This window comes from Dipodomys spectabilis, unplaced genomic scaffold, assembly GCF_019054845.1.
Source record: "Dipodomys spectabilis isolate Male_0828 unplaced genomic scaffold, ASM1905484v1 ptg000784l, whole genome shotgun sequence".
NCBI classification, from domain to species: Eukaryota; Metazoa; Chordata; class Mammalia; order Rodentia; family Heteromyidae; genus Dipodomys; species Dipodomys spectabilis.
In genome coordinates this window covers 223,724-250,946 of record NW_024871461.1, presented here as the reverse complement: position 1 = coordinate 250,946, position 27,223 = coordinate 223,724, and the positions used below count along the sequence as shown (strand labels likewise).

The following is a 27,223-nucleotide window of genomic DNA, read 5'->3' as shown; positions in this document are numbered from 1 at the left end:
TATTAAAAAGTTTCTTCTGTTTTTTCCTCCTGAACCCAACATAATAAGCATATGTTCTACTACTTAGTGACACGCTCAGCTCTTCTCTGGAATTAAAAGAAAGTAAGAACAAAGCTGAGCACTGGTGGTTCACACCAGAGAACTGATCCCACAACCTTCCTCTTCTCACGATACCCGAGTCAGGGAAAGTTCAAGTTCCTTACATAAAATAGCATAGTATTCTTACATAACCTCTGTATGTCATCTCGTGTAACTGAAATAATCCCTATGCTTCTTACCTAATAACAAGACAGTATGAAAACATCTGTACGTGTTTCATATAGATCCCAAATTTTTCCTCCACCATTGTCAATCCAAAGTTGGTTGAATTCTTGAACGCAGAGTCTGGCTTCAGCACTGCGTGTGCAACCACTCTGTTTTCTTCTTGCTCTTATGATTTTTTTTTTTTTTTTTTTTGGTCCGGTCGTGGGGCCTGAACTCGGCCTGGGCGCTGTCCCTCAGCTCTTCAGCTCAAGGTTAGCGTTCTACCACTTGAGCCACAGCGCCACTTCTGGCTTTTTCTGTTTATGTGGTGCTGAGGAATCGAACCCAGGGCCTTCGGCATGCAAGGCAAGCGCTCTACCACTGAGCCAACTTCCCAGCCCTGCTCTTATGATTTTGTCTGTAGAGGGGTTGAACTTGGGACATGTGCTTACTGCATGAGTACGCTACCATTTGAGCCGTGTGTCTAGTCCTTTTTGCTTTTGTTATCTTTCAGATAGGGTCTTTTACTTTTTCCTGGGCTGGCCTCCTATTCCAATCACTCTTCTTATTGTGCCTCACCAAGTAGCTAGGATTGGAGGCATGAACCACTATGCCTGGCCCTAGCACACAATTGTGAGAAACTATTGTATATAAGAAAAAGTCAGGCAAACAAACCAGATAAGCCTGCCCATAGACCTCTTAGGGCTTTGAAGGAAATGTAGAAAGTCCGACCCAGGCCTGCAGAAGGATGTGGGAACCCAGGCGCCCCAATTCCTGTTATCAGATTCTTCCCTCACCTGAAACCCTAGGAATGTACTAGCAGTGCAGAATGTTAGAGCAGTGTCCAAGGCGTGTGTGTGTGTGTGTGTGTGTGTGTGTGTTTGTGTGTGTGTGTGTGTGTGTGTGTAGGTGGGGGGGGGTTCCTCCCCCCTCAAGCAAGTGGCTTCCTCTACAAAATGGCAGCCTCCTCCCAGACCTGCCGGGCGCTTTGGTTGTTTGAGGACCATGCGTGTGACAGTGGGTGAGGGAATGGGGCTTCACAGGACGGGGGGTCTCTGCTCCGGACCTTTCGCAGGCAGCGTGGAAGAAGCACGATGCCGTTCCCTCCTGATCATGGGCCAGCACTTTTAATATATGCAAATTCCCTTAATGTCCACAAAAATTCTGTGAAGGAAATATCCTTATTACCCCTATTGTATGGATGAGGGAACAGGCAGAGAGGCTAAATAACTTGGTCAAAAGTCTAAGTCCCGAGGGTCTTCTAAGTCCCGAGGGTCTGTGTCCTTTGCACCACATGCCCTTTGTGTTCCAAACCAGACAAGAAAAATCAGAGTTGGAGGTATGGCTCAGTGGTAGAGTGCTTGTTCGGCTTTAAGGAGGTCCTGGGTTTGGTCCCCAGCATCTTACACACGCGCACACACACGTGCACATATTTAGGATTATTAAGGAAAACTGTAGTTCATTTCCCCCTCCCCAATCTCAATTGTCTGTCCATGTCTGTACAGGGTAGTGCTTTGTGTACCGCTGCCCAGCCCTTCACTGGCCTCCCCTGTGGGCCTCCCGTGCTAGGTCAGTGGCACCGCTTCAGAAGAAGCCCAAACAACCGTGCGTACATGTGTCCTGGCACCTTTTGCTCCCGCACACGGCCTGGCACCTCTGTTCGCTGGCAGTCTGTGCTTCTTATGCCTATAGTGACTCCAGTGGAGTAATTTTTATGAGAACCACTTTCCTCTGCCTCACTAACCTGATTAGCCTGTGGGAGAATTCTTCCTCCTCCACCGAGTCCAGATCTCATTACAGTGCTTGGGCCCAGTTACTGGCATTCAGCACTTGCCAAATGCAGTTAAAGGAAGTGACATGTGGGTGGGGACGCATACTCTCCTCCTGGTAGATTTGATTGTACTTAATGGCCATTCCCAAGAGGCCTGCCCTCTGTGCATAAACACATGGTAAAAATAGCCCTTCACTGGCTGACTGTCTCTGAGGGCTGGAAGGACCGTTGTAGACCATGCGGCCCACCTTGATCTCTACACAAGAAGCTGACTGCAAAATTGAAATCTGCTGGGGTGAAGGAGCCTGAGCAGGAAAGAGCCCTAATTCAGCCCTCCCTCCTGAGCGCTACCCTGCGTCCCGACCCTCTTGGAAACCAACACTTCCATGATGGCCTGCTTTATCAAGGCCCCGGGGGCACTCTTCTTTATATAATATCTTCCCTTAAATGAAGCCATGTTTTAAATCTGTTACACTTAATTTTTTAAAAGCTTTCGTAAAAACACATAAAGATAACCCTACAAATACAGTCGATGCAAGTGAAGCTGAGTGTTAATGCCCAGCTGCACATGAATGCCTTTGTGGAAAGGAAGACGGCAGCACCCAGATATGTCAGACCCCTCCCCCAGGACTGACAGGAAGGACGGAAGCTGCTAGAGGGGGACTTTCTCACAGTGGAGCGTGATGTTACCTGATGCCCGCCTCCCTGGCCTGCTCCACACCTCACTATACAGGCAGGAGAGGGGTGACCCATGAGGTCAGGAGGTGCCCTGCCACTCCTGAAGGTCGGTCGCCTCAGGCACACCAAGAGTCCACAGAAGGGCCTGGTGTGGTGGGGCTCAGGCCTGTAATCTCAGCTGGTTAGCAGGGTGAGATCAGGAGGCTGACCCTGTGAGGCCGCCCCCAGTGAACAGCAAGAGCCCATTTTGTAGCCGGACGTGAAGGGGTTGGAGTGTGTGGAGGACGCACAGGAGAGCAGACTGGCTGCATCGGCCAGCTATTGCTGCATAACAAGCCAGTCGAACTTGCAGGCCTACCAGGCCGCAGCTTCTTCAGCTCACGGTTTTGTGGAACAGCGGCTCGGGCTGGGCTCTGCTTGTGGTCTTTTAGTCTTAGTGGAACTTCCTCCTGCATCACTGGACGTCTTCAGGTCACAGTCTCCAGAGGCGCTGGCGTTTGTCTGCCTCAGGGCCTCGGCTCCCCACATGGTCTATGACCGCGTGTGCTATGGCTGTTGTCGGGGGGTTCACGTGGCAGCAGGAGGGGAGGGGAGGCGGCCTCTTGACACCTGGCTCACTCTGGCCTGGTGTCCTTCTAGCCACTGTATCATGGCCAGGGAGGTCAACCAATCACTCCACCTTTTGAGGCAAGCGCCTCCAACCAGTACAGAGGGCGGGACACAGGGAGGCCATTCCCTGGGGCCGTGGATGAAATGGATCATCACACCATCCAGGAGTGCTAACAAACTGTCCTAATTCCTACCCGCACCAGCGTGTCCTGGTACGAGCAGCCCGGCCATCTGCTGCCACCAGGATGCTCACCACGCTAGCTACGGTGGTGTCCTGGCACCTTCCCTGCTCTAGCTTGCCTTGGTCTTTCCCCTCAGGCCACATAGAACTGGAGACTCACAGTACATGGCTAACTTAATCTTATTTAAAACTTTAACTTGTGCATCTATAGCTTTTCTTCTTCTTATTGTTGTTGTTGTTGTGTACCAGTGCTGGGGCTTGAACTCAGGGCCTGAGTCCTCTCCCTGAGCTTTATTTGCTCAACGCTAGTATTCTACCACTTGAGCCACAGCTCTACTTCAAGCTTTTTTTGAGTTGTTTATTGGAGATGAGAGGAGTCTCAGGCTGACTTTCCTGGCTGGCCTGGCTTCAAACCACAGTCCTCAGATCTCAGCCTCCTAAGTAGCTAGGATCACAGGTGTGAACCACCAGCATGGGTCTATTCCTTATTTTTAATACTGTGTGTGTGTGTGTGTCCTGAGGCATGAGCTCAGGGCTGGAGGAATGGTCCCTTAGCTTTTTTTTCTCAAGGCTGGTGCCCTACTGCTTGAGTCACAGCTTCACTTCTGGTTTCTTGGAAATAAGAGTCTCATGGACTTTCCTTCCCAGGCTTGGTTTGAGCTGTGATCCTCAGGTCTCAACCTCTTGAGTAGCTAGGATTATAGGATTACAGTCATGAGCTACCAGGGCTTGGCTGAATACAATTTATTTTTAACCAGTACCTACAGACATAAAAATTGTACATAGAGCCAGGTGTGGAGATACACACCTTGAATTCAAGGTCAGCCTGCGATACATAGTGAGACCGTGTCTCAGAAAGATTATACGTATTAATGGGGTTGCATGTGATGTCTGGATTCGTGTATAAACTGCAATATTTAAATCAGGTTAAATCATATCTATTTCTTCAAGCCTTTGCCACTCCTTTATGCCACTCCTAACCTTCAAAATCCTTTCTCCGAACCCTAAAATGCACAGAACACAGAACACTCAGCTAGTAGCCCCACCAGTGTTTCCCGTTCCTTCCTAACGTAGTTTCCGCACCCTGAACTACTCCATTTTCTGCCACAAAGTAGACAAGTCTTTCATTCATTAATCCTCATTTTATAGAGACACAAGAAGTCAGTCGGGCACCTGTCTGTGATCATGGGGTTCCAGGCTAGTTGAGCTCGGGTCTGAGCCCAGGGCACCCAGCTCTGAGGCCTGTTGACCTTGCGCCTGTGCTCATGGTCGTCTCTACTTGCCCTCTCCGTCGATTCCCCCTCACTTTCTAAGTCTGCCCCGTTTGCCCATGAGCTGACCTCCCCAAGGCCAGTCACTGAGCCGAGGCACAGGCCCCAGGCCTTGTGCCTGACGTCTGCAGGCCACAGCCTCTCTCTAGAAGCGTACTTGGGGCTGCAGTCTCTGAGACTGTACCTTCTTCATACCCTCCTCCCCCTCCTCCTCTTCCTTCTCCTCCTCCTCTCCCTTCCCCCCTCCTCCTCTTCCTCCTCCTTCTCCTCCTCCTCTACCGCCTCCTCTCCCTCCTCCTCCTCCTCTCCCTCTTCTCCTCCTCCTCACAGTGCTTTCCCCAGGATCACTGTCCTTCCAGTCGACCTCCCCTGGGCAGTCTAACCCCTGCTGAAGACATTGGTGATCACAACTGGCAGACCGCTTTCAGACCTTCACCTCCGCCTGGACCGCCACTGCGGTCCCCATAACCTGCGGCACCTCCCTTCCTTTACGTTCTACAGTTCAGGAAGGCACCACCAACCAGTGACATGAACCAAAACCGCAGGCTGGCTTTTCCGGAGGTGATGGGTAGGCAGAGACCGGCACTACCTGAAGGGGGCAGTCTCTGCCCAACGGCGGGCAGGCCGTGGCCAGGCGCAGCCCAAGCCTGGACCTTCAGAGGAAACCCAGCCCAACACGATTAGGTCCTGGGCGTTCACTGTTGGCTGCCTGTTCAGATATTGTAAACCATCATGCAGGCCGAATCTTCTGCAGCCCAGGTACACGGCAGCTGCCAGCCATGCCACTGCCTAATCTCCCAGGCGGCTGGCTGTCTCTCCAGCTAAGTGGCTATGTCTGGACTGAGTCCTAGTCTGCCTCTAGCCTGAGCTCTCCGGGGTTTCGGATCCACAAGCCCAGCTACCCAACAGCCCCTCCTATCCCAAGCCCACATGCGGGCTTCTGCCAGAGGAACTGAGAATCTAGATTTGCCATGTGAAATCACCAGCTTCTAAAATGTATGGTAACAAGGTTTAGATGGAAAGGCAGTTTCTCTTGGGTCAGAGTTGATGTGTGAGCCACCAGGCTGCCACCCGACTTAGCATGAGCTAAGCCACCACACACCACAGACAAGGCCTCGCCAATCTCCACCAACCCGAGGGGGTTGTCAGGTGAGAAGTGGGTGCCAGGCCAGGGACTCCCCGCAGGCACACTGCTCCTCAAGGCAGCTGCTGCTCCGCTTTAGTAACTTTGCTCAGCTTTCTTTTCCCCCAGGGTCAGTCGTGGTCTTGGTTGTGTCCCTCAACGCAATCCCTGTTCCCGCCGCTGCTCCTCCCTACGTGGAGGGGCATAACTGACCACCCAGACTCCTGTCATTGTAAGAAGATGAATTCATGGCGCTACTGCGCGTAAGACAAACTCCTGGCTCTCTTAGGCCTCTGAGATCCATCCCACCCTTTCTCCTCACAAAAGTACCCAGTACTTTCTACTCTCCTCTGGCCTCAGAGAGACTCTGAAGCTCATTAAGAACACTTATGTGGGCAGAAAAATGCCACTTTTCCTTGGGTTGTCAGCCAGCCTCTTCATCTTAGGCGCAGGAGCAGATTCTGCCAGCCAGCTCTTCTCTTGAAGATCTTTACATCATGTGTCACCCAAGAGGTGAGGGTTTGTTGGCCCAGGGAGCTCCCTGCCAAAATAAAGAGCCAGGCACACTCTCTAATAAAAGTCTTCTGTGGGGCTGGGAAGGTGGTTCAGTGGTAGAGCGCTTGCCTTGCATGCACGAGGCCCTGGGTTTGATTCCTCAGCACCACATAAGCAAAAAAGAAAAAAGCCGGAAGTGGTGCTATGGCTCAAGTGGTAGAGCTAAAGAGCTGAGGGACAGCGCCCAGGCCCAGAGTTCAGGCCCCATGACTGGACCCCCCTCCCCCCCAAAAATAAATAAAGTCTTCTGCGTCTGAAAAGGTGGTGTGCTTTCTCCAATTATCTTGCTAAATACATCAGAACACCGTGAACATTGGACAAAGAAGAAAGAGAAGAAAACTGAAAGAAATACCTGACCAATGAAGGGGCCAGAGACCATGGACGACACGGTGGAGCGTCCCTAGATTTTGTTTGCTTTACGTATCTCTGGTGTGGGACTAAGGAAGCCCTAACCCAGACATGCCATGCAGAGACTGAAGGGGAAGGAATTCACCTTCAAGTCATCCACAGGAAACTCACTTCACAAATGTAATGAGGCTCTGAATAGAACAACTCAAGCAAGCTGCAAACAAAACAGCCAGTTGGGGCTGGGAAGGTGGCTCAGTGGTAGAGCGCTTGCCTTGCATGCATGAGGCCCTGGGTTGATTCCTCAGCACCACATAAACAAAAAAAAAAGCCAGAAGTGGTGCTGTGGCTCAAGTGGTAGAGCGCTAGCCTTGAGCTGAAGAGCTGAGGGACAGCGCCCAGGCCCAGAGTTCAGGCCCACGGACCAAAAAAAAACAAAAAAAAAATGCCAAAAGCTGGATACAAGATCCATATTTTTAAAAACCCACAAATTTTATCCTCATATACTAGAAATTAACGTGAAAAAACTGAAAGTAGAAAAATAATATTTGCCAGGCACCAGTGGCTCACGCCTATCATCCTAGCTATCCAGGAGGCTGAGATCTAAGGATGGAGGTTCAAAGCCAACCCCGGGCAAGAAACTCCGTGAGACTCTTATCTCCAATGAACCACCAGAAAACCAGAAGTGGCGCTGTGGCTCAAGTGGTAGAACGCTCACCTTGGGCTGAAGAGCTGAGGGACAGCGCCCAGGCCCAGAGTTCAGGCCCACGACCGACCAAAAAAAAAAGACACTCCTAAGCTGTTTGGCAAATACGGGTATAACCACCATCAGAAACACACAGGGCAATTAATGGGACATTCAATGCTGGCAAGACTGCCAAGAAGCTGGAGTGCTCGCGGCTCATATGTGCAAACACTGCTTTGCGGCCTCTGAACACGCACACGCACACCCTAAGCATGCAACTTCTATGAGCCCAGAAACATCACTCCAGGACATCAGTCCCAGATGATGAGGACACAGTAGGGGGGAAAACCCTCAATATCCTTCCACGGGTAGGTGGTTAAATAAAGTGTGCATCTACCGTGGGATGGTCCCGTGCCGGCCAGGGCTGCGGGGCGCGCACGCGCGCGGACAGCCCGCGCGGTCAGAGGGCTCCTGATTTGGCTTTGATTGTTCCTGACCGGGTCGGGCTACGGGTGGGCTGCGCCTCCTCCCCGCCTGGGCCGGTATAGGCGCGCGCTCCGGCCACTGCAGCCCCAGACACCCGAGGACCCTCGGCCCGCGCCTCCCAGCCGGCCCCTCCCAGTCCTGCCCTTGGGCGGCGGCGGTGCGCGCCCGGCTGCGGCCGCCCAGGGACGCCTTCCAGGTGTCCCGGCAGGGGAAGGAAGGCCGTCCCGTCTGGCAGCCGCCCCGCCCCGCCCCGCCCCGGCGCCCGGGCCGCCTCCCCCCGCCCGACTTCCAGTTCCAGGCTGGGGCAGCGGAGGGGAGCGTCCGCACGCGGTGAGTGTGTGCGCGCGTGTGCGGCCCGGCCAGCGTGCAAGGGCGTCCAGTGGAGGCGCGTAGGCGGGGCGCCGGCGCGCGGGGGGCCGCGGGCCTGGGTCCTGCGGTGCTGTCAGTGGGGGCGGGCGCGCGCGGGCGGGCTCGCCGGGCGCGGGTCGGGGGGCGCGGGGGCGGGCTCGCCGAGCGCGGGTCGGGGGGCGCGGGGGCGGGCTCGCCGGGAGCGGGTCGGGGGGCGCAGGGGCAGGCTCGCGGGCGCAGGTCTGGGGGCGCAGGGGGGCTCGCGGGGCGCGGGTCTGGGGGCGCAGGGGGACTCGCCGGGCGCGGGTCGGGGGGCGCGGGGGCGGGCTCGCCGGGCGCGGGTCTGGGGGTGCGGGGGCTCACCGGTCGGGGGGCGCGGAGGCTCGCCGGGCGCGGGGGCGGGCTCGCCGGGCGCGGGTCTGGGGGTGCGGGGGCTCACCGGGCGGGGGTCGGGGGGCGCGGAGGCTCGCCGGGCGCGGGTCTGGGGGCGCGGGGGCGGGCTCACCGGGCGCGGGTCGGGGGGCGCGGGGGCTCGCCGGGCGCGGGTCTGGGGGTGCGGGGGCTCACCGGGCGGGGGTCGGGGGGCGCGGAGGCTCGCCGGGCGCGGGTCTGGGGGCGCGGGGGCGGGCTCGCCGGGCGCGGGTCGGGGGGCACGGGTCTGGGGGCGCGCGGGCGGGCTCACCGGGCGCGGGTCGGGGGGCGCGGGGGCTCGCCGGGCGCGGGTCGGGGGGCGCGGAGGCGCGGCGGCCCCGTGACAGCCCCGGGCGGGCGGGCGCGCGTGGCGGGTCCCCGTCCGCCCCGCGGGGCCGGCACCGCGGCCCGGCGCCGCCCCCCGCGCGTCCCCACCCACCGCGCCCGCCGCCGCCGCGCGGCCGCCCGCGGATAAAGTGGCGGCGCGGACGCCGCGCCCAGTCGCCGCGCAGCCCGCCGCGCAGCTCGTCCGCCCTGGCCGGCCGCAGACCCGGACCCGCGGCGCTCGGGGGAGGCGACGGCGGCGCTCCAGGCCCCGGTAACCGCGCCCCGCCCCGTCCTCCCCGCCGGGGTCGCCGCACGCGCGGCGCGGGCGCCCGGTGCGGGTGCGCGGCTGTGTGCGCGCGTGCCGGCGCGGGCGCGCGCCCCGGGCCCCAAAGCGGCTCGTCCCCGCCACGCCGCCTCCCGCCGGGCGCGGGGGCCCCCGCGCGGCCCCGCGCCCCTCCCGCCGCCGGGCTCCGCTCCCCGCGCCATCCCCGCGCCCGGCGGGAGGCAAAGTTTGTCGCAGCCGCGGGGCGACTTTGCGGGGAGAACCCGCGTTGTGCCCTCCAGGGAGCGGGGGGGGGGGTGCGGGGAGCGCGGAGCGGGAGCGGGAGCGGGTGCGGGGACGGCGCCGCCCGCGGTGGGTTTGGAAAGTGATGACAGGAGCCGTGGCGGGGCGGTGCGGCGCCTTCCCCGCCCCGGAGGGAGGGAGCCAGCCGGGCGGCCGGGAGCCCGGGAGCGCAGACCCGCGCGGCGCGGCGCGGGAGCCGCCGGACGCCGCCCGCACGCAGGCCCGCCCGCCGCGGCCCGCCCGGCGGCATGGACGCAGGTTGGTCTCCCGCTCGCGCGCCGCCCCGCGCCGCTGCGGCTTTGTACGGGGCCCGGCCGGCGCCGTCTCCTGCCGATCGCGGCCAAAGCAGGCTTGAGGAAGAAGTTCCCGCACGATTTAAGCGAACGCGGACGGGAAGGAGGGCGCAGCCGCAGCGAGGCCCCCAGAAAATAAAGTGGGCACCCCCGGCCGCCCGGCGGGGCGGGCGGGTCAGCGAGGACTCCGAAGGAGACTTTGCCGTGCTGTCGGTCTGACCGGACGTGTCCGCCTTTCTTTGCAGGACTGGAAGGACCTTCCAGAATGCCAGAGGAAAGTTCCCCAAGACGGACCCCTCAGAACGTTCCGTACCAGGACCTGCCCCACCTGGTCAACGCAGATGGACAGTACCTCTTTTGCAGGTACTGGAAGCCCGTCGGCAAGCCCAAGTAAGTCCTCACGGCCGGCCTGGCTGCCCTGCACCTGCGCCGGCCTCCCCTTCCCTTTCCCCCTCCCCGTGCCCTGCTTCCCGTGCCAGCCAGGCCGGGCACCCCGCACCGTACTGGTTGCTGTAAAATGAAGACGCACACATGTTCTCTTTTCATGGTAATAACTGGGATACAGATTCTACGGGGTGGCGATCTGCAGAAATGTCACTTGACGAGTTTTGTCCAGCATTCACCAAAAATCAGCCCAAACAATTAAGGAATCCCCGAAAGGCACAGGAAAATGAACATTACGTGTAGTGTGTGTGTGTGTGTGTGTGTGTGGACTAGTGTGGCCTGGTGTGGCCTTGCTCCCTCTTCCTGCTGTATTCTGAGCTTTGGAACGGGGCGTCTGGGTGCTGCTGTGAGAAGGCCCCTTTCCTATGAACCGCCCGGTCCTCCTTGTTGTTGGAGATAGGCCTTGGGCAGGCTGACAGCTGCCCTCCGCTGCTCTGCTGCTCTTGGACGAAGCAGGAAAATTCTGCTGTGGGTGTCAGTCAGGGAAAGAGATTATTTGTGGCAACCAGTTGGCCTGGTGACAAGGGAATGTTTCCTGTGCCCTCTTCCCTTTCCAAGGGCTGTTTACCTGGCCCCTCAGAGCTGGGCCTTCCTCCCTTGTCTTCAGTGGTGGTGTGTGATTCAGGCAACTGGGTGCTCCCAGAGTAGACTCGAGGACTTTGGAGTCCTGGGTTGGAGCCATAACTTCAGGGGTGGCTAGAGGGCTTGTGGTTGTTTTCTCTAATGGACAGCAATCCCGTCAGTGCTGCAGGATCTCCTCCGGAGGAAAGGGTGTGCGTGTGTGCATGCGCATCACCTAGTCATTAATTCTGACTGAACTGGCTTAACTGGCGGTCACATCCTGGTTTAATTTCTAAAAGTGTTGTGTGGCGAGTGATTTGATTCATGCAACACAGAGGAGTCCATTCTTAATGCCCAGCCCATACTTGGGGGGCTTTGTCGGTTCAGTGTAGTGAGGGTGTCCTAGTTTGGAGTTAGAAAAAGAAAGAGGGCCTGGAGGCCTCCGGGGGGTGGGGGGGACTGGCGGGGTGGCCCAGTTGGCTGCCCTCGCCTTCACTGTGGGTGGTTTTCAGAACCTCCGCCCAGTGGCCCACAAGTGGCTCTCTGCCAGGCTGCTCTTGCTCTGCAGAGGTAACCCACCTCCGTGGACAAGGTCAGCGTCTGCTGTGGGTGTGGACAGGATTGAGCCCTGCGGTCAGAAGAAAGGCAGGTAGAAAAGGGAAGGAGAAGTACCGTGGGGAGCAGCCCTGACACGGATTGTGACCAAACCAGCCTTTGCCGCTCACGAACTTCCATCCCATGATGGCGGTGATTCCAGCCCATTGTCACCACCCACCCCTGCCTCCTGGAGACAGGATTGATGAGCTCCCTTAGGGGCTTGAGGGCAGTCTGGAAACATTTTACAACTGACTCTACCTAGAACAGGGTCCTGGAAGCCCCCTGGAGTAATAGGTGCAGCCCCATGATTGCTGGGCCAGGAGAGGGCCAGGTGGCTCTGGAGAAGGCCCATAGCAGTGGGGGTGTTAGGGAGGTACGGGCTGTGGGCCCAGGGGTGCTGCGGGGAGTGGGCTCAGGGTTGGGCAGCTGCTGGACAAGCATCTCCAGATCTGATAGGAGAGCAGCTGCTGGCTGGCTGGCTGCCCCCTTACGTGGCCTCTGGAGTCAAGTAGTTTGCTGTCTGGAAGAGGCTAGGTACCTCAGGTCATCTTGGACTTGAGCCCTCTCCTCTCCCAGGCCCTTTTCTTCTGCTCCCTGCAATAGGGCCCCTCCCGTGCACAATCCTGCCTCCTCCCAGCTGGGTAGGAGGGAACAGGAGGGGAGAGAAAGAAAGGAAACTAATCCTGGCTGAACTTGTTCCACCAGTCAGGACCACAGGAACCCACCTCATCTCCACCTGCTTCTCTACCATCTTTCCCAGAGTGGTTGAGACCTGAGGAGGCCTTGTGGCGGAGGGAGGGCTGGGTCTGCCTTGGTCGCTTGGCTCTGGCTTGGGTTGATCTTCTGGACAGCAAGCTGCCCTCTGCTCCCTGGACCTCCCAGGAGCATTCCACCCTCAGCAGAACTTGCCGGACGCCAGGACTGGCGCCGCAGGTGCTCACGCACAGTCTCTGCTGCACGCTGGACAACCGGCCTAGCCTGCTTTCTGGAAACGTTACGTAAATTCCTCAGACTGACAGGCACGGAGAAGAAAGCGCGCGTTGGGTAGTCACTGCGCTCTGTACAAACACAAGGCTGTGTTTAATATGGCAGGCTAGGGTTTCTGGGCTTGGTTATTGTGATCAAAGCATTCATACCTCCGTGTGTCAGTCCTACTCAGCAGTATATACAGTCCTTAAAAAATATTTTTACTGGTTCCGGTAGATGTCTTCTGAACTGAATACCAAGTAGGGATCTGGGGTCTGGAGTAGACTGGCACAGACTAGATCGCAGTTAGGGTTCACAGTGGTCTGCGAGACCAGCTTTGGTGGTGTCCTTGCTGCCCTCTGTGGGAGGAAACAGGTCCACCGTGGTGGCTTGACCTGGACGCCCCAGCTAGCAATACCTGGCCTTGTTCTTCTTCACAATCCACCCGCCGTGCCTGTCAGACTTTACCCATGGGGTTGTGTTTTCCTGTGCAGATCATATCCTAGGGTAAAAAGAGTAACCAGTTCTCCAGAATCTTGTATTCCATCTGTGAAGCAAGAAGTAGATTAAAAACAAATATTCAGTCTTACGCCCTGGCAACTCTTATCGGGACCCCATGCTGGGACTCCTTCAAATACTGTGGGTTTCTTTCTTTTTTTTTAAGCTGGACTCCCACTGCAGGTGTAGTCATTGCCAGGCGTCGAGGGGCCCAGGGGTCTGGGACTCTAGAGCTGGGAGGCTCAGGGTGACTCTGAGTGCTGGTCTGTTCCATCAGGTGGCCCTCGTCCGCCGATGCGGAGCCTTGAACGGATGACTGGGAGTGGTGTGGACACAGGGCCGCAGGGGAGGGGCCTCCGGCCCCTGGCAGTGGCTGAGTAGCACTAGGCGTAGGGGTAGCAATTCGTCCTGAACGCTGATCTGATGACCCGGAAGGCTGGAGAGCTTGGTAACTCTCCAGCTCCGACCCCCACCAGGTGGCTGCTCAAGGCAGGAGCGAGTTTGCTTCACCTGCGTGCAGGTGCTAAGTGTTTGGGTTGAGCACAGGTGTGTCCTTCAGTCCAGTGCCCCCTGTGCTTCCTGCATTTGACTTCAGTGGTTGTCCCGAGACAGAGTGTCCTGGGCGGGGGGTGAGAGGCCTCGAGAACTGAGTCTCGGGCCCTCAGAAAGCCTCTTTCTCTTGTATCTGTCTTGGCATTTTGTTCTGCACTCCCCCACACTTGCTGAGCTCTTCCCAAACCTAAGCCTGTCCACCAGTCCTCCCTGGCTCTGCCTTTTTGTTTCTCATTTCAGACTTCAGCACTGTGGTCTTCCTTCTACCAGCCTGCACCAGTGTCCTCCCCCAGAGCGGCCTCCTTCTGGCCTCCCAGCTCCCCAGGCCCCGGCAGGATGCTCCTGTGTGCTTGTCAGGACTTTGCTGTGGGCGACTTGGAGTCAGGACTGTGATTGGGGTGCGTGGCTGGGGATGAACTGACGAGGCTTTGTCACTTCTGCCTTTGCCTGCAATCCTGCGGGGGCTGTCTCCTCTCCGTTTCGGGACCACCCATCTGCCCTGTTTCTGGGTCACTTTGGCTCTTCCTAGGCACTTTCTAGAACACTGGCCGTGGCGTGCTAGCACACTTCTCCCACACATCGCCCCAGCTGCAGTGCACGCATGGGGTGCACGCTGCCCTCCAGCCCCCACAGCGCCCTCGTGCCAGGCACTCCGGTGCCACCCTGCCACCCGTTCCAGGGCTCAGGGCCCCTCCCAGCCATCGAGATCTAGACCCTGGAGAGGAAGAATTGTCACCATCTGCCTGGGCTTGACTTCCATCCCCTCTGCCTTCCGGAAACTTCATTCTCAAAGATCAGCCCACACTCCTCTTGTTTTCTAGGCGGGTTGTGGCCAGTTCCTCACCGGCTCTCTTGCCCCAGGTGCAATACATTGGTTCCAGTTTAGTGAAGGCAGCCCCTGTCTTGAGCACACAGAGGAGCAGGAAGGCCTGTCCCAGTCCCACTTCCCCTTCTTGCCTCACGCACCTGGATGGTGTCTCCACACCTCTGCCTTGTTGCCTGCTGGAAGGCCTGTGCTTGCCATCTTCCTGAGCTACTTGGTGGCCACCTGAGTTACCTTCTGGTGGTCTCCTTCGATAAATGACCATCAGGCCCTTGCAGGTGCCTTTGCACCTTTACCGTGGCTGACGGGCCGGGCTGTCCCTGGCTCCGCAGGCCCCCAGCAAGCAGGCAGCGCGGGCTCCTCGGGGCCTTCCCTTGCTCGTCAGGCCTCATTCTGCAGATCCACTCAGCACACACTTCCTGTTGCCCTCTCGTGTGCAAGCGTGTGGCTGCCAGGGGGGCGTGCTTGGCACAGGCCTCTATCTGATGAAGGGACGGTTAGAGGCCACGTGGAGAGCCACCGTGTGGCATGGGTCCAGCACGGGGCTCCTGCCAGCCCGGTGTGAGCTCTGTAAAGCCCCATGCCGCACGAGCACAGTGTGGGCTGGACCAGCTCCTTCCACTCGCCCGGGGCCTCTGACCAAGTCCCACCTTTGGGAAGGTGCGCCTTGCACCGCTCTGGGTGGCAGGTGAGGGAGGCCAGGCCTCAGCAGAGCGGCAGGTGGCACGGTGGCGACCGTTGAGGAAGATAGAAGTTGACCATGCTTGCTGAGAGAGGGCGCGAAGGGAAGGGGTGAGCCCAGGTGAGTCACCAAACGTCAGGGAACAGCGCGTCCTAGCAGCACACGCCGTTAGCGTATCCGTCGTTCAGGAGATGCACTCCCACGGGGAGCACACATGCTTCCCCAGACACGGAGACATTCATCCGAGCAGCTCTGGAATAAACCCTGGGCAGGGTGGAGGACAGAGCCTGGGCTCCCCAGGCCAGCCTGGCCCCCGGCTGAAGCCAGGTCCAGCATCACCGGGAGGACCCGGGCGTCGGGACCAATGAGTTCCCAGAGGAGAGGAATCACACGCACCCTGTCTCTTCACCGCGGGCATCCAGAGTGGAAAGGCTCGGAAACGGGCCCCGCTGTAGATAGCTTCATCAGATGGCGCTTCTTTGTGCACCTGTCTATTCTTTTGCCTATTTTAAGGATCTCCCAAAGTTTCCTTCTCTCAGGAAGCTGTTATTTTCCTGCCTCGGCTTTTTCCTTTTCCATAGCACAGCCGACTGTCTTCCTTTTAAATAGGGCATCTCTTCTGGGCTCTTTTTTCCCCCACTCCTCGGACAGCAGAGATCTTTTGATGGTGAGAGGGGAGGCCTGCCGCGGCTCTGGCAGTTGATTTTCCAACTGCTTCAGTAAGGGATAATTTCTTCCAGTTGCTCTAAGAATGTTCTACAGATACAAGTCTGGCTTTGTTTTGCAGTGGAGGCTAAGAAACAAAATAGCAAAATAAGCAGCTCTCTGAATAGCAGCCATTGTCCACCATTGTCTATTTATCGGCACCTTTTAGGTTGAAATCTTAATCCCAGATGCTTTGTCCAAGGGTGCGAACCAAGCTCTTGGTCTTTGTGTAAACGGAGGAAATAGCCTTTGGTGGTGCGAATTTTTACAGCTGGGGTGACAAGCTGACCCTTGTCCCCATCTGTGAGGGTCGCCCCAGGCTCTTTGATGGGAGGTGTTTGTCATTTCTCACAGCCTTGCTCCCTCGGGGCAGGGGCGAGTGGAACGTGGGGGCGCTGCAGAGTGCTGGCCGTGGGTCCCCCCGTTGCAGCGCCCAGGCCGAACACTCCGGCTCCGTCTGACAGGCAGAGAATGCTGCCCGCGGGACCCCCGTGGCGTTCTGTGTGACCATGCAGTCGTGCCTACCTTTCCCACAAAGGTGTTTCCTGAAGGGGGGGGGTCATCATTCTATCAACTTTCAGAAAGCAAAGAATGAGGGCAAAAAGGAAGGACAGAGAGGAAGGAGGGATAGAGGAAAGAAAGAGGAGCCGGGTGCCGGTGGCTCACGCCTGTCATCCTAGTGACTCAGGAGGCTGAGATCTGAGGATCGCGGTTCAAAGCCAGCCTGGGCAGGAAAGTCCGTGAGACTCTAATCTCCCATAAACCACCACAAAACGGGAAGTGGTGCTGCGGCTGAAGCGGTGGAGCGCCCGCCTTGAGCTGAAGAGCTGAGGGACAGTGCCCAGGCCCAGAGTGCAACAGGCCTCACAACTGACAACAAGTAAAAGATGTGGAGAAGGGCAGAGGAAAGAGATTCATCACATGGCACGGCCATGCCATGGGGAGACGTCTTCAGATGAGAAGGTTTAAACAGACAGGTAGAGGCACTGGGGGAGAAAGAGATGCATAATTGGTCCTAAGTCATAGACGTCTGATGGCAGACTTGGCCAGTTCACATCTGAGGACTGGTTGTCTGGGGCCTTGTCACCTGGCAGGGGGCCTAGGCTTCTGGTTCCAAGATGGTTACAAAGGGACTGCAAGAAAGACTGGCAAGGCACAGGACATAGATCAACATGGAGGCAGAGACACCCAGTTCTATCCTGCGTTTAGTTAATTCATGGACCCAGGTAATTCTTTTGTGCCCTTCAGCGAAAGCAGCTTTACTCATGGATTTAAAGGATTAGAGATGAAAAACATCTAGTCATGAAAGCTCTGCCTCTGTAGACATTTTAGAAGTTTCACTCTCTGTGTTGGCCTTGAAGGAAGCCATTCAGGAAAACCTTGTCTGTGGGCGACAAAAATGATGGGCAGTGGAGAAGAACTGAGGTACTGGGGAGAGATACCGGAACAGAGCCAGCCCGGGCCAGACCAAGGTCCCTTCCCACCCCTCCCCCAACCCCCCACGCCCTTGGGGAGTGACCCTGACGGCCCCCTTGCTCTTTCTCATCTGTAAGATGGAGAAAGAAAGTAGCCCCTCTCCCATGGAGTGAGTCCACAGGTTTAATGGAAGTGTGGGGTGGTTTGGGCACTTGGAAGGCGGTGGAAATGTGACCTCTCACCTGGTCAGGTCTGTTCTGTGGCTGTTACTTTAGAGTTGCTTCCTGTCCCACCCTCTTCCGCCCCAAGCCCTAGCAACGGAGCAGACGAGTTTTATAAACGGCCTTGGCCTGCTCCAGCAGCCACGGGTCCCTGCCTCCCCTGCCCTAGATGACTTGCTATTTCCAACCGTCAAGTCTCACTTCCACTTCCTATAACCTTCCATGGGTGCTACAGGCTCATTGACTTTACACGAGAAAGCCTCAGGAACAAGTCATTGCTGGTGAAGTTCTTTGTAAAATAACACACAGATAATTTGACACGCTTAAGTCACACCAGTATTTCTAATTGTGTGTATGTCCGGTTTTTTTAAGTGCCTTAAAAAGCATAATTTCATTAAGGTGTTGAAGAGAGGAGTTACTGTTTCGTAAGTCAGGTGATGAGTACATTTCTTTTTGGACAGTGTTACCCCTTCCTTTGCTCTCCCCGTTTCCCTTTCCTGTCCCTGCCCACCAGCTGCAGAGTTCATTTTCCACGCAGTGTCTGCTGAGTACTTTTAGCATTGTTCTAATTGGCACATAATAGTTGTGTGTATCCTGGGGTACAGTGTGATGCTGAATGGCCAGGTCAGGATGACCGGCATTTGCCATCTCCCGATGCGCTGACCGTTTCTCTATGTGAACAGGGCTTGGACTCCTCTCCTGTGGTTCTTTATAAAATATAGAATAAGTTGTTGTTGTGGCCTGTAGTTACCCCTTGTGCTATAGAGTGCTAGAACGTAATCCTTTTCTCCAACCGTGCTGTGGTGCCTGCTCCTCTCCTCTCCTCTTCCGCCTTTCCAGGACTTTATAGGTGGACTGTTGTGCTCTCTGCATTATAAAATTAACTTTAAAATGCTGCATCTGGTGAGGTTCTGCTGCACTTGTCTTTCTGGGCCAGGTTTGTTTCCCGTATTAATGTCTTCTGGTTCCATCCACAGTGCTGCAAAGATAGTGTTTCCCTCATGTTCACAGTTGAGACTGTTCATTTTATCCAGTTACCACGGGAATGCAGGTTTCTCAGTTTCACCTCCCTTGATCTGTGCTCAGGAGAGGTGGGGCTGGACGGGCTGGGAGGTCTCGTCGTAGTATTTGGAGGAGCCCCTGTTGGGAGGTCTCGTCGTAGTATTTGGAGGAGCCCCTGTGTGTGTTCCGTCGGGGCTGCACCAGTGTGTGGGAACTTCCTTTTCTTCTGCGTTTTGGCCAGCATTTTTAAAATTGTATTGCTTATTATTTTAATGTGTACACACATGGGATCACTGTGGTCATGACTCTGTTATCTGTCTTTGCTACTCAAATGACCTTTATAGACACATCTGATGATCAGATCTACGTGATCATGTGATCATGACTCTGTTATCTGTCTTTGCTACTCAAATGACCTTTATAGACACATCTGATGATCAGATCTACGAGATCATTATTCTGTTATCTGTCTTTGCTACTCAAATGACCTTTATAGACACGTCTGATGATCAGATCTACGTGCTAAGGCAGCCGTTCCAGGTAGACCCATAGCTAGGGCGTGGCCAGGAGTGAGCTATGGGTGTGGGTGCTGTACTGCGCTTCCCAGACTGCAGTGGCAGAGCCCTGGGAGTGTCCAGCATCCCCCCATTGCTGTTATGGAGTCTGTGAGGTTCAGTCCAGCAGCTCTTTGCTGGCCCTGGCCATTTCCCTGGCTGTTTCTGAGGTGGGCTGCTGGAGAACAGGTGCTGACAGGCCCGGGGCGGGGGGGGGGGGGGTGCCACAGGCTGAGACCCTGGGGACACTCCAAATAGCAGAGGTCAAGAAGGAGTATGTTCTGATGCTTTTCAAGTCTGGTTGTATCAGGTTCACCTGTGTCCCTGTGGCCAAGCAAACCAGGAGGCAGAATGTGAATGTCCAAGAAGCCTGGGTGGGAGAGGAAATTTCATGGTCATTTTTGAAATCTAACACTTTTCTCCGTCTTAGGGCTTGAAGTCAGGACCTGGCACTGTCCCTGAGCTCTTTTGCTCAAGGCTAGTGCTCTTTGTGACTTTGAGTCACAGCACCACTTCTGAGACAAAGATCTTTGTACTGAATTTGGACTATGGTGTTGAAGTTTTATTATTGCATTTGCCTTTGAGTGACTTTACATGAGATACCACCTCTAATACCTTCCAGTAAGTTCCCAGAGGTTGTTTTGTTTTGTTTTGTTTTGTTTTTGGTCCGGTCGTGGGGCCTGAACTCTGGGCCTGGGCGCTGTCCCTCAGCTCTTCAGCTCAAGGCTAGCACTCTCCCATTTGAGCCACAGCACCACTTCTAGCTTTGTTTCTTTTTGCTTATGTGGTGCTGGGGAATGGAACCCAGGGCCTCATGCACGCAAGGCAAGCGCTCTACCACTGAGCCACCTTCCCAGCCCTCCCAGAGGTTTTATATTTTACATCATTGACATGTTTTCCTCTCATGGTAGTAGAAAAACCTGGAAGCGTCTCCAGGGCTCATCTGTAGAGTTTTGTGACTGGTGCAGAACAAGGGACCAGAACATTTTCCTTGCCTGAATAGAGGAGCTTCCAGTGTTTACTGTGGGGAATCAGGTCAGATGATTTGCAGTCTCTGCTGCTGTGGAGCTTTGGGAACAGAACAGATCATGGTGTTGAGACTGTTTCAGAGGGGCTGACTTCCTTTGCAGGAAACGGAGTGCCTAAATCTCAAAATCTCCTTGTAGAATAAGACGCCAAGAATAAGAGCATTCCTTGCAGAAAACCCTTGAGATGATGGATGCCTTTGTCCCCTAACTCTGATATAAAACTGTGCGAATAAAAACATACCTGCAAGAGTGAGCTGCAGGGTTGCTGATACTTTCCATTCTAGCCCCTGAGTCAGCATAGGTGGCAAAATCTGGAGGTGTCTGGTTCCTTGTTTTGTTGTGAGACGGATGGTACAACTACTGACTTACTCCAAAGGGAAACGTGAACAGCGGTGGAGGGCCACCAGCAGCCTGGATTCCTGGCCTGAGTTCAGCTCATGCCTTACCTGAATCAGGTCTCACTCCATGTGGAGACACAGAGGGAGAAGGCCCTGCACCATCTTGAAGAGGGCTCTGTATAGGAGTCTGCCCGTGAGGGCCATGGACTCGGCCTTGGGATGCTAAGAAGTTCAGGGAACTTTCAGCCGGCTCTGTAGGGTGGAAAAGGGCGTTGTTGACACAAGGCACCCACTTTTGCATAGGTGGGAAAGGGTTTAGTGTCCCTTGAAAATGCCAGGAACTCTTTGGAAACCAGGGCAAAGTGCATGGCAGAAGGCGGAATTGGAGTGTCTAGTTCGGGAGCCTGATTTGGATGGTTGTTGTATTTGTCTGCTAGGACCACTATAACCAAATTCCACAAGTGAGGCAGCTTAAAAAGCAGAACTTACTTTCTGACAGGTTTGGAGCTTGCAGTCTTCAGGCCAAGGTGAGAGCAGATGCTTCTCCTGAGCCTCTGCTAGCTGTGCCCCTCTGTGCGCCCTTCGGAGAATGGCAGCCAGAGAGAGTCCTGCCACAGAATCTGGGCCTCCCTGGGAAGGATGCAGGGTTCACACGAGGCTAGTTGTTGTTTACAGTCTCATACTTCAAAAGCAACTGGGAGGTCTTCAAGGCTCCATATGGCCGAATCGCTAGAGTTGGATGAGCATCCTGCCTCTTGACATCTGTGCTTCTCTGTGGGCTTGTGCGGATGCCCAGCCCATGTAGAGTGCTGGTCTGTCCCTGCCCCGGTGGCCACCTGGCTCAAGGACAGCAGATGGGAGCGTGTCTGCAGTAGGCCCTGCATGGAGAGCACACCCTGAGCTTGTCGGTAGATGCCTTCCCTTTGGCATCTCTCTCCCCTTCCCACGGCTGATTTTCCACCTCTAGGGTAAGGCACATGGTTGGTCTTGATCAGACCGTTTTTCTATGTGGTTTGCAACCACTGCTAGCTATAGGACTTCATGATGACTGAGACAAGTTTCCATGTGGTTCCAAGACATGCACATACTCTCTGTCTTTGGCGGGAGTCATACACGTGCAGTTCAGCGCCTGCCTTGCTGGTCTCGGACAGCCAGACACACAGGCATTCCCAGGATGACCAGGCGTGCGCAGCAGAGTGGGGGAAGGGCTGAGAGTGTGTACCAGTTCTGCCTCCAGACGGACTGATAGGAGAAAATCCACACCCATGCATCGCAGCCTCTGTCTGTGTTCTGATGGAGGGGAGTGGGCGTGGGGTGACTGCTTACAGCTCAAAGGGCGCCAGAAGGCATCCAGGGCTTGAGAGGACCAGGGTGGGTTGTAGCCCTGTGTCTCAGCATGAGTAAAAGCCCTGTGTGGTGCTGGGAACAGTGGGTGCTGAGCAGGAATTGGCCAGCTGTCTCCCCAGTACCCATCTCCTTTTCCATCAGTAGGCCCCAAACCTGAGACCACGGCTGTGCTTCCAGCCCCTGCATCAGTGGTGTCGACCCTCCTGCTCAGGGGCTGATCCTGCGCCAGGCTTAGCTTTTTTCGCTTTAAATGCTCCCCTCCTTGCCACCAAGCCACAGTGACTGATTCTCGTACCTTGTATGAGTGAGATTTTTTTCGCCCAGCAACTTCTGGGAAGAGGCTTAGGGCATGAAGGGAGGTAAACTAGACATGGGCCCGGCTTCAAGAGGCACTGTGAGGTAACGAGGTCAGGCTGTGTGACCCCTTGGATAGAGCCCTACAGGGCTGAGCGAACAGTTGCATGAGCTAGTAGGTGTGGCAGCATTTGCCTCCACAGTGCAGAGAATCGGTCTATGTGGAAAAGCTGCCAGCCTGGGGGCACCAGGCAGGTAGGAGACTGATAGATTAGAAGGGTAGATGCTGGAGCCGAGGAAGGAGTGAACCAGAGTGTGAGCAGAAGACATCATACAATGTTCTTGTGATGTTCTCTCTTCTTCAAAGGTCAAGAGAGGTTGTCTTCTCTCTCCTTGCCCCTTGCAGAGTCTGCCACCCAGAGGTCTGCATACTAAAATTCTCCCTGAAGATATATCTTAAAAGCCTAAAGCAGACAGGAAGAAAGAAATGATTCAATTAGGGCAGAAATTAATGAAAAAGAGGATAGAAAAATGGTAAGAGGAAATGAATCTGAAGTTGGCTATTAGAAAATATCAACAAAATTGGCAAATTATTAATCTAGAAAAAGTAGAAGACTCAAGTTACTAGATCAGGAATGAAAAAAAGGATGTTATTACAAATTTTCCAGAAATGAAAAGGGTTATAGAAGACTATGGCAAACAATTGGATACCAATAAATTGGATAACTTGGAAGAACAAGGAAAAATTTATAGAAAGATATAAACTACCAAAACTGACTCAAAGTAAATGGGAAATCAGAATAGACTTGGAGCAAGAATTGTACCAGTAGCAAATAAAACTATCCACATGCAGAAGCCTCAGTATGCTCTAGCAAGCAATTTTCACCCGGGCCAGTGAGGAAAGTGTTGCTCCTGGTGCCCTACAGTAAGGCCTGTGATTGGTGCTAAGTTATCAATTTGCATGGAGGGCCTGCTGTGGATGGGACTGACACAATCCTTCATTTGCTTGAAGGTTGCTGAGATAACCCTTCGTTTGCATGAAGGGCAGTGATCGGTGCGCATGCCTTTGCCACACACACCCCTTTTTGGTATGTGAGTAGGATCTGCAGCTTTTCTAGTCAGTCTGAATATGCTTTCTTTACTACGGTTGTTGCAACAGGAGGACCATTAAAAGTCTTCTCTCTAGCCATTTTCTTGCTTATTTTGATCTAGCATTAGAGGAGCACGCTGTACATAGTTCCAGACAGCAGCCAAGATAGAAACAGGAAGGAGATGTTAGAGCAGGAAAGAATGGGAAAGGGTGGACCACTAGGCCTGAAAGAAAATAGAAGGCCACAAAGAGCCAGAAACACAAAGTTGCAGGTTCCTAGTGCTAGGAGAGCTCTAAGAACAGTCAAGCCGTAGGTTTTGTTTTTGTTTTTGTTTTTTAGAAGGCTGATGTCTCAAGCTTGTAATTCTAACTACTTAGGAGGCTGAGATCTGAGGTTCAAGATTCAAAACCAGCCTGGCAGGGAAATCTGAGAGATTCTTTTCTCCAGTTATTTACCAAAAGATGGAAGTGGAGATATGACTCTAGTAGAGTGCTAGCCCTGAGCAAAATAGTCAAGCAGTGTGAGGCCCTTCAAGCTCCACTATCAGTGTGTGTGTGTGTGTGTGTGTGTGCGCGCGCGCGCGCGCATGGTGCACACATGCACATACACACACATACACGAGGCCAGCAGACCCAAAACCCCAGGCTGGAGAGCTGTAACACTTGTTGCTAAGGGGGCTGAGGGTCCAGAGACCCCACACAAGCCTGCCACAAAGTGTGCACTCAAGAAGTGTTTGTTACCCATCTGCTGACTTGGGTTTTTCTGCAATTCCTGAATAAAATCATGAGTAAGGAGAAGCAGCTCTTCTTCTAGTTCTGGTAGTCCCGGCCCTGGAGTGCCCAAGAACCTTCCAAGAGCCCACACAGTGCTGGAGACGGCAGGTGGCAAAACACTAATGCCCTTGCTGGGATCTGAGGGCTAAGTGAAGCCCTTCACCCGGAGAAATCAGAGAGCTTTGCCGACGAGGAAACACTAGGAGTCCCTTCCTTACACCCTTCTAGACCAGGTGCTGCCTTGGGAGTTCCCTACGGCAGGCCAAAGAAGAGCGTGTCTGGCTGGCTCTCTGAAGTCAGCTCCCAAGAGCCTCAGACATCCTGGGGCACCATCACCCCTGAGCTCCCAGGTGAGACCCATTCCTTTGGATACGTGTCTTAAGAATGAATGTTTTGTTTAAGCCTGTATCATCTTTGGAAATGGGAAGGAAGCTAATTTTTAGGTGTCTCCAAGCCTGTGTCTGCCATATTGGCTCCCCCTCACCACCACCCCCAACATCTGTGGTGTGGTTGGCAGCATTCTTGCTACTTTATTGCTATAGAAATTGCGTCTCATGCAGTCTGATGCTAGTTAGTGGCAGAACCAGGACCAGAACCCAAATCTGTTTGCTCCAAAAGCATCGTTCTTTCTCCAGTACTCATCTCCGCCACATGAAGCATCCACGGGGCTGCGAATGTGACCCAGTGGTGTGCAGCAGCTGCCCAGCCCTCAGGTCGGTCCCAGGAGGGGCGGTGATAGCTGCGTTCTACTGTGACGAGGAGTAGGCTGGGAGAGACCCGGTGGCAGAGACGCCATACCTAGGAATGACGGGTCTCGTGTCGCATGTGGGCCACGTGACACCTTAGGCGTCCAGCTGCAGCCCCTGCCCTTGTTCACTGGCCAGTCGCAGCTGCCTGTGCAGGCTGGAGGCTCCACCACATCTGCAGCTAGTGCTGTGCCTGCAGCTCAGCGCAGAGCTCCCTCACCTCAGACTCCTGATCACTCACTGCCATCCATTTGGCATTTTACCACCCAAAAGAACTGGGAGCCATCTGCAGCCCTGGGGAGTTCATGCTGTTCTCCTTCCAGGAAAAAACTGCCGTTACGTAAGCCCAAGCCCAGTGCATTCGGGCAGGGAGGTCCGGGAGCCCCTCCTCCCGCTGAGAGACTCGTTTCAGCTGCTCTACCTGCTGCTTCCTGTCTTGTCTTGGTCCAGAATCTCACTGCAGCTGTCTTTCCAATCATTCTCTCTTGTAGAACCTTTAAAATAGAATCAAATGCTAGCTCAGTATCTGCAGAGAGAGGCCTGCCCTCTCAAAGATACTTCTGGGATCTGTATTGGACTCCCTATCCCTGGTTTTTGGGTGGGGTTAGTGTGGTCTCACGGGCCTGGGGCCTAGAGACCCACAGGGACCCTGACTCAGCCCCCTGGCACCTGCCTCCCTTGTAAATTGGCTTATCTTGGGTTATTCAGTTGTTACCAAAAAAAGTGTGTGTGTGCATGCGTGTGCACGTACACACACGTATGCACGCATTGCGTGCTTGTGTACATGTGTACATGTTCATTGAAGGAGGATCACCTGAGTAATGGCTGTTAACCTGCCCACACTCAGAAGTTGGATAGCATTGCAAAGATAATCTAATTCGTTGGCTGTGCTGTGTAGTGGGAAACTGAGGCACAGAAGACTTGGGGACACAGGTGGTAGCAGTAGGAGCCATCCTCAGGGACCTGACAGCTGGCAAGCAAGCAAGTGGGCCAGTGTGAGGTGAAGGAGATGAGCAGAGGTGGTTAGCTGGCTCGGGAGCTAGGACCTCTGTCTGAGCAGGCGTAGGAGCCTGATGGCCAGGCTGTGGCCGGAGCGCTGTCCACCCTCTGCTCACTGCCAGAACGCTGTCCACCCCCTGCTCAGTGCTGGGACACTGTCCACCCTCTGCTCAGTGCCGGGATGCTGTCCACCCCTGCTCACTGCCCACCTCATTAGATTACGGCCCCTTTCTCATCCCAAGGCTACATTAGAGGTCGTGTTCTAACCAGTTACTTTGTTTCTGTTGCAAACCCCAGTTGCCTACCTGCTTTCCTCCAGGATTTTGCTGCAGCTATTTTAATTCCACATTATTTGTCCTTATTTTTCTTTTAAATCAGATTTCTTTCTTTCTTTTTTGTTATTTTTACTTTAAACCTATTTTGAGAACAAACTTTATTCTAATACAGGACATAAGAAACTGTTTCTTGTTAGATACCACAAATACAAGGTGGGCACAGGGAGAAAACAAACCTGGTGCCAAATTCCAGTTCCACACGGAGGCCTGCCAAGAAGCCGCGATCTGGGGTCTTGTGCTGGAAGCGGTGCCGAGCATGTGCACGTGGCAGGGCCCCAGCTTCTGCCTTTTGTCGTCAGGGTTTTGTGAGATGGCAGGGAACGGTAGTGAGCCCGGTGGGCTCCGTGTCACTGGGTGCCACACCAGCACACCGTAGCCATCCTGAGCGCGGCTCTGGCTCTTACCCCAGACTGGGTGCCACACCAGCACACCGTAGCCATCCTGAGCGCGGCTCTGGCTCTTACCCCAGACTGGGTGCCACACCAGCACACCGTAGCCATCCTGAGCGCGGCTCTGGCTCTTACCCCAGGAGACTCGGGTCCTACACACAGCAGAGGAAGGGCACCCTGGTAAACTCGAGGGCTTTGGCCTCCCTCTAAGAGGTGATAGGTTAGCTGTCTTCAGATTGTTTTCTTCTTTCTGTTGCACATCCTGATCAAAAGCTGTCCTCTCCCCTGCGTGCTGTTCCTCCCTCCACAGACTGCACGCACAGTAAGAGCACCCGGACTCCCGCAGCATGTTGGCTGTGGTTTGTTACAGGGCCTGTTGGTGCTGCCGCACCCCTTCACCCTTCGGGTCTGGAGCTGTGTCTGTCATTTGGCAGGAGTAAGCGCAGGCCCCTGTACCCCGCAGAAGTGACTCAGTCTTGGAAGTTGATCTTAGAGCTCTTGCATTGCGGTCAGTCAGACTCACCAGCACCTGCCCTTGACTGTCTTTTTCTGGAATCTTGAGATGGCTGTGAAGCTCTTCATTAATGGACCAGCCTAAAAGTCACACCATGCACTATCATAGGCCATTAGAGACTCCCAGAAGGCCAGTTCCGAACATTGATTTGGGTGCGGCCTGAGGATCCCTTTGGTTAAGAGCCTTTCTGGAGCCAGCCAGGCCCTGTGGAGGCTCTGAAGAGGTTCTGCCTGCTAATGAAGCTCCTTCGTCTCCTGGACTCAAAGCAGAGCCGCCGTTCCACACAAACAAATCGCTCCAGAGGCTGCAGCCCCCAAGCTCAGGGAACTGGCTTGAGGCAGAGATACCCGGTGTTCTTAAGTTTTGAACCTAGTTTGTGGAAGGCAGTTACCCCTCTCACTTCACCGGCACTGACATGTTTTCTGCACCTTTAGGAGATTACAGGAGGAAGGGAGAT

General features: G+C 54.9%; 2 protein-coding genes across 4 annotated transcripts in view; one reads left to right on the top strand and one right to left on the bottom strand.

The window, feature by feature from the left end:
- The first annotated feature begins 8,244 nt into the window (after window positions 1-8,244).
- Window positions 8,245-27,223, top strand: part of Mgll (monoglyceride lipase) — a 90,415-nt gene continuing 71,436 nt past the window's right edge. Inside the window, exons 1-2 of one of the 3 annotated variants that reach the window (XM_042673249.1) lie at window positions 8,245-8,277; window positions 10,137-10,281. In XM_042673249.1, the coding sequence (XP_042529183.1) occupies window positions 10,157-10,281 (125 nt within the window). In that variant the 5' untranslated portion in view covers window positions 8,245-8,277; window positions 10,137-10,156. Of the gene's footprint in view, window positions 8,278-9,216; window positions 9,305-10,136; window positions 10,282-27,223 lie in introns of those variants that run through there. The other 2 variants (XM_042673252.1, XM_042673251.1) reach the window with 2 other exon arrangements.
- LOC122102511 (basic proline-rich protein-like) lies at window positions 8,390-9,848 on the bottom strand. The gene is made up of 2 exons (XM_042673244.1): window positions 9,716-9,848; window positions 8,390-9,591 (listed from the first exon to the last, which is right to left on the bottom strand). The coding sequence occupies exons 1-2, from the start codon at window positions 9,846-9,848 to the stop codon at window positions 8,390-8,392; spliced, it is 1,335 nt and encodes a 444-aa protein (XP_042529178.1).

Coding starts and splice junctions, on each gene's coding strand:
- LOC122102511 (XM_042673244.1), bottom strand. CDS start 9,848: ATGCCGCCGGGCGGGCCGCGGCGGGCGGGCCTGCGTGCGGGCGGCGTC. Junction 9,592..9,715: donor CTCCCTCCGGGGCGGGGAAG/GCGCCGCACCGC, acceptor CGCTCCCTGGAG/GGCACAACGCGGGTTCTCCC.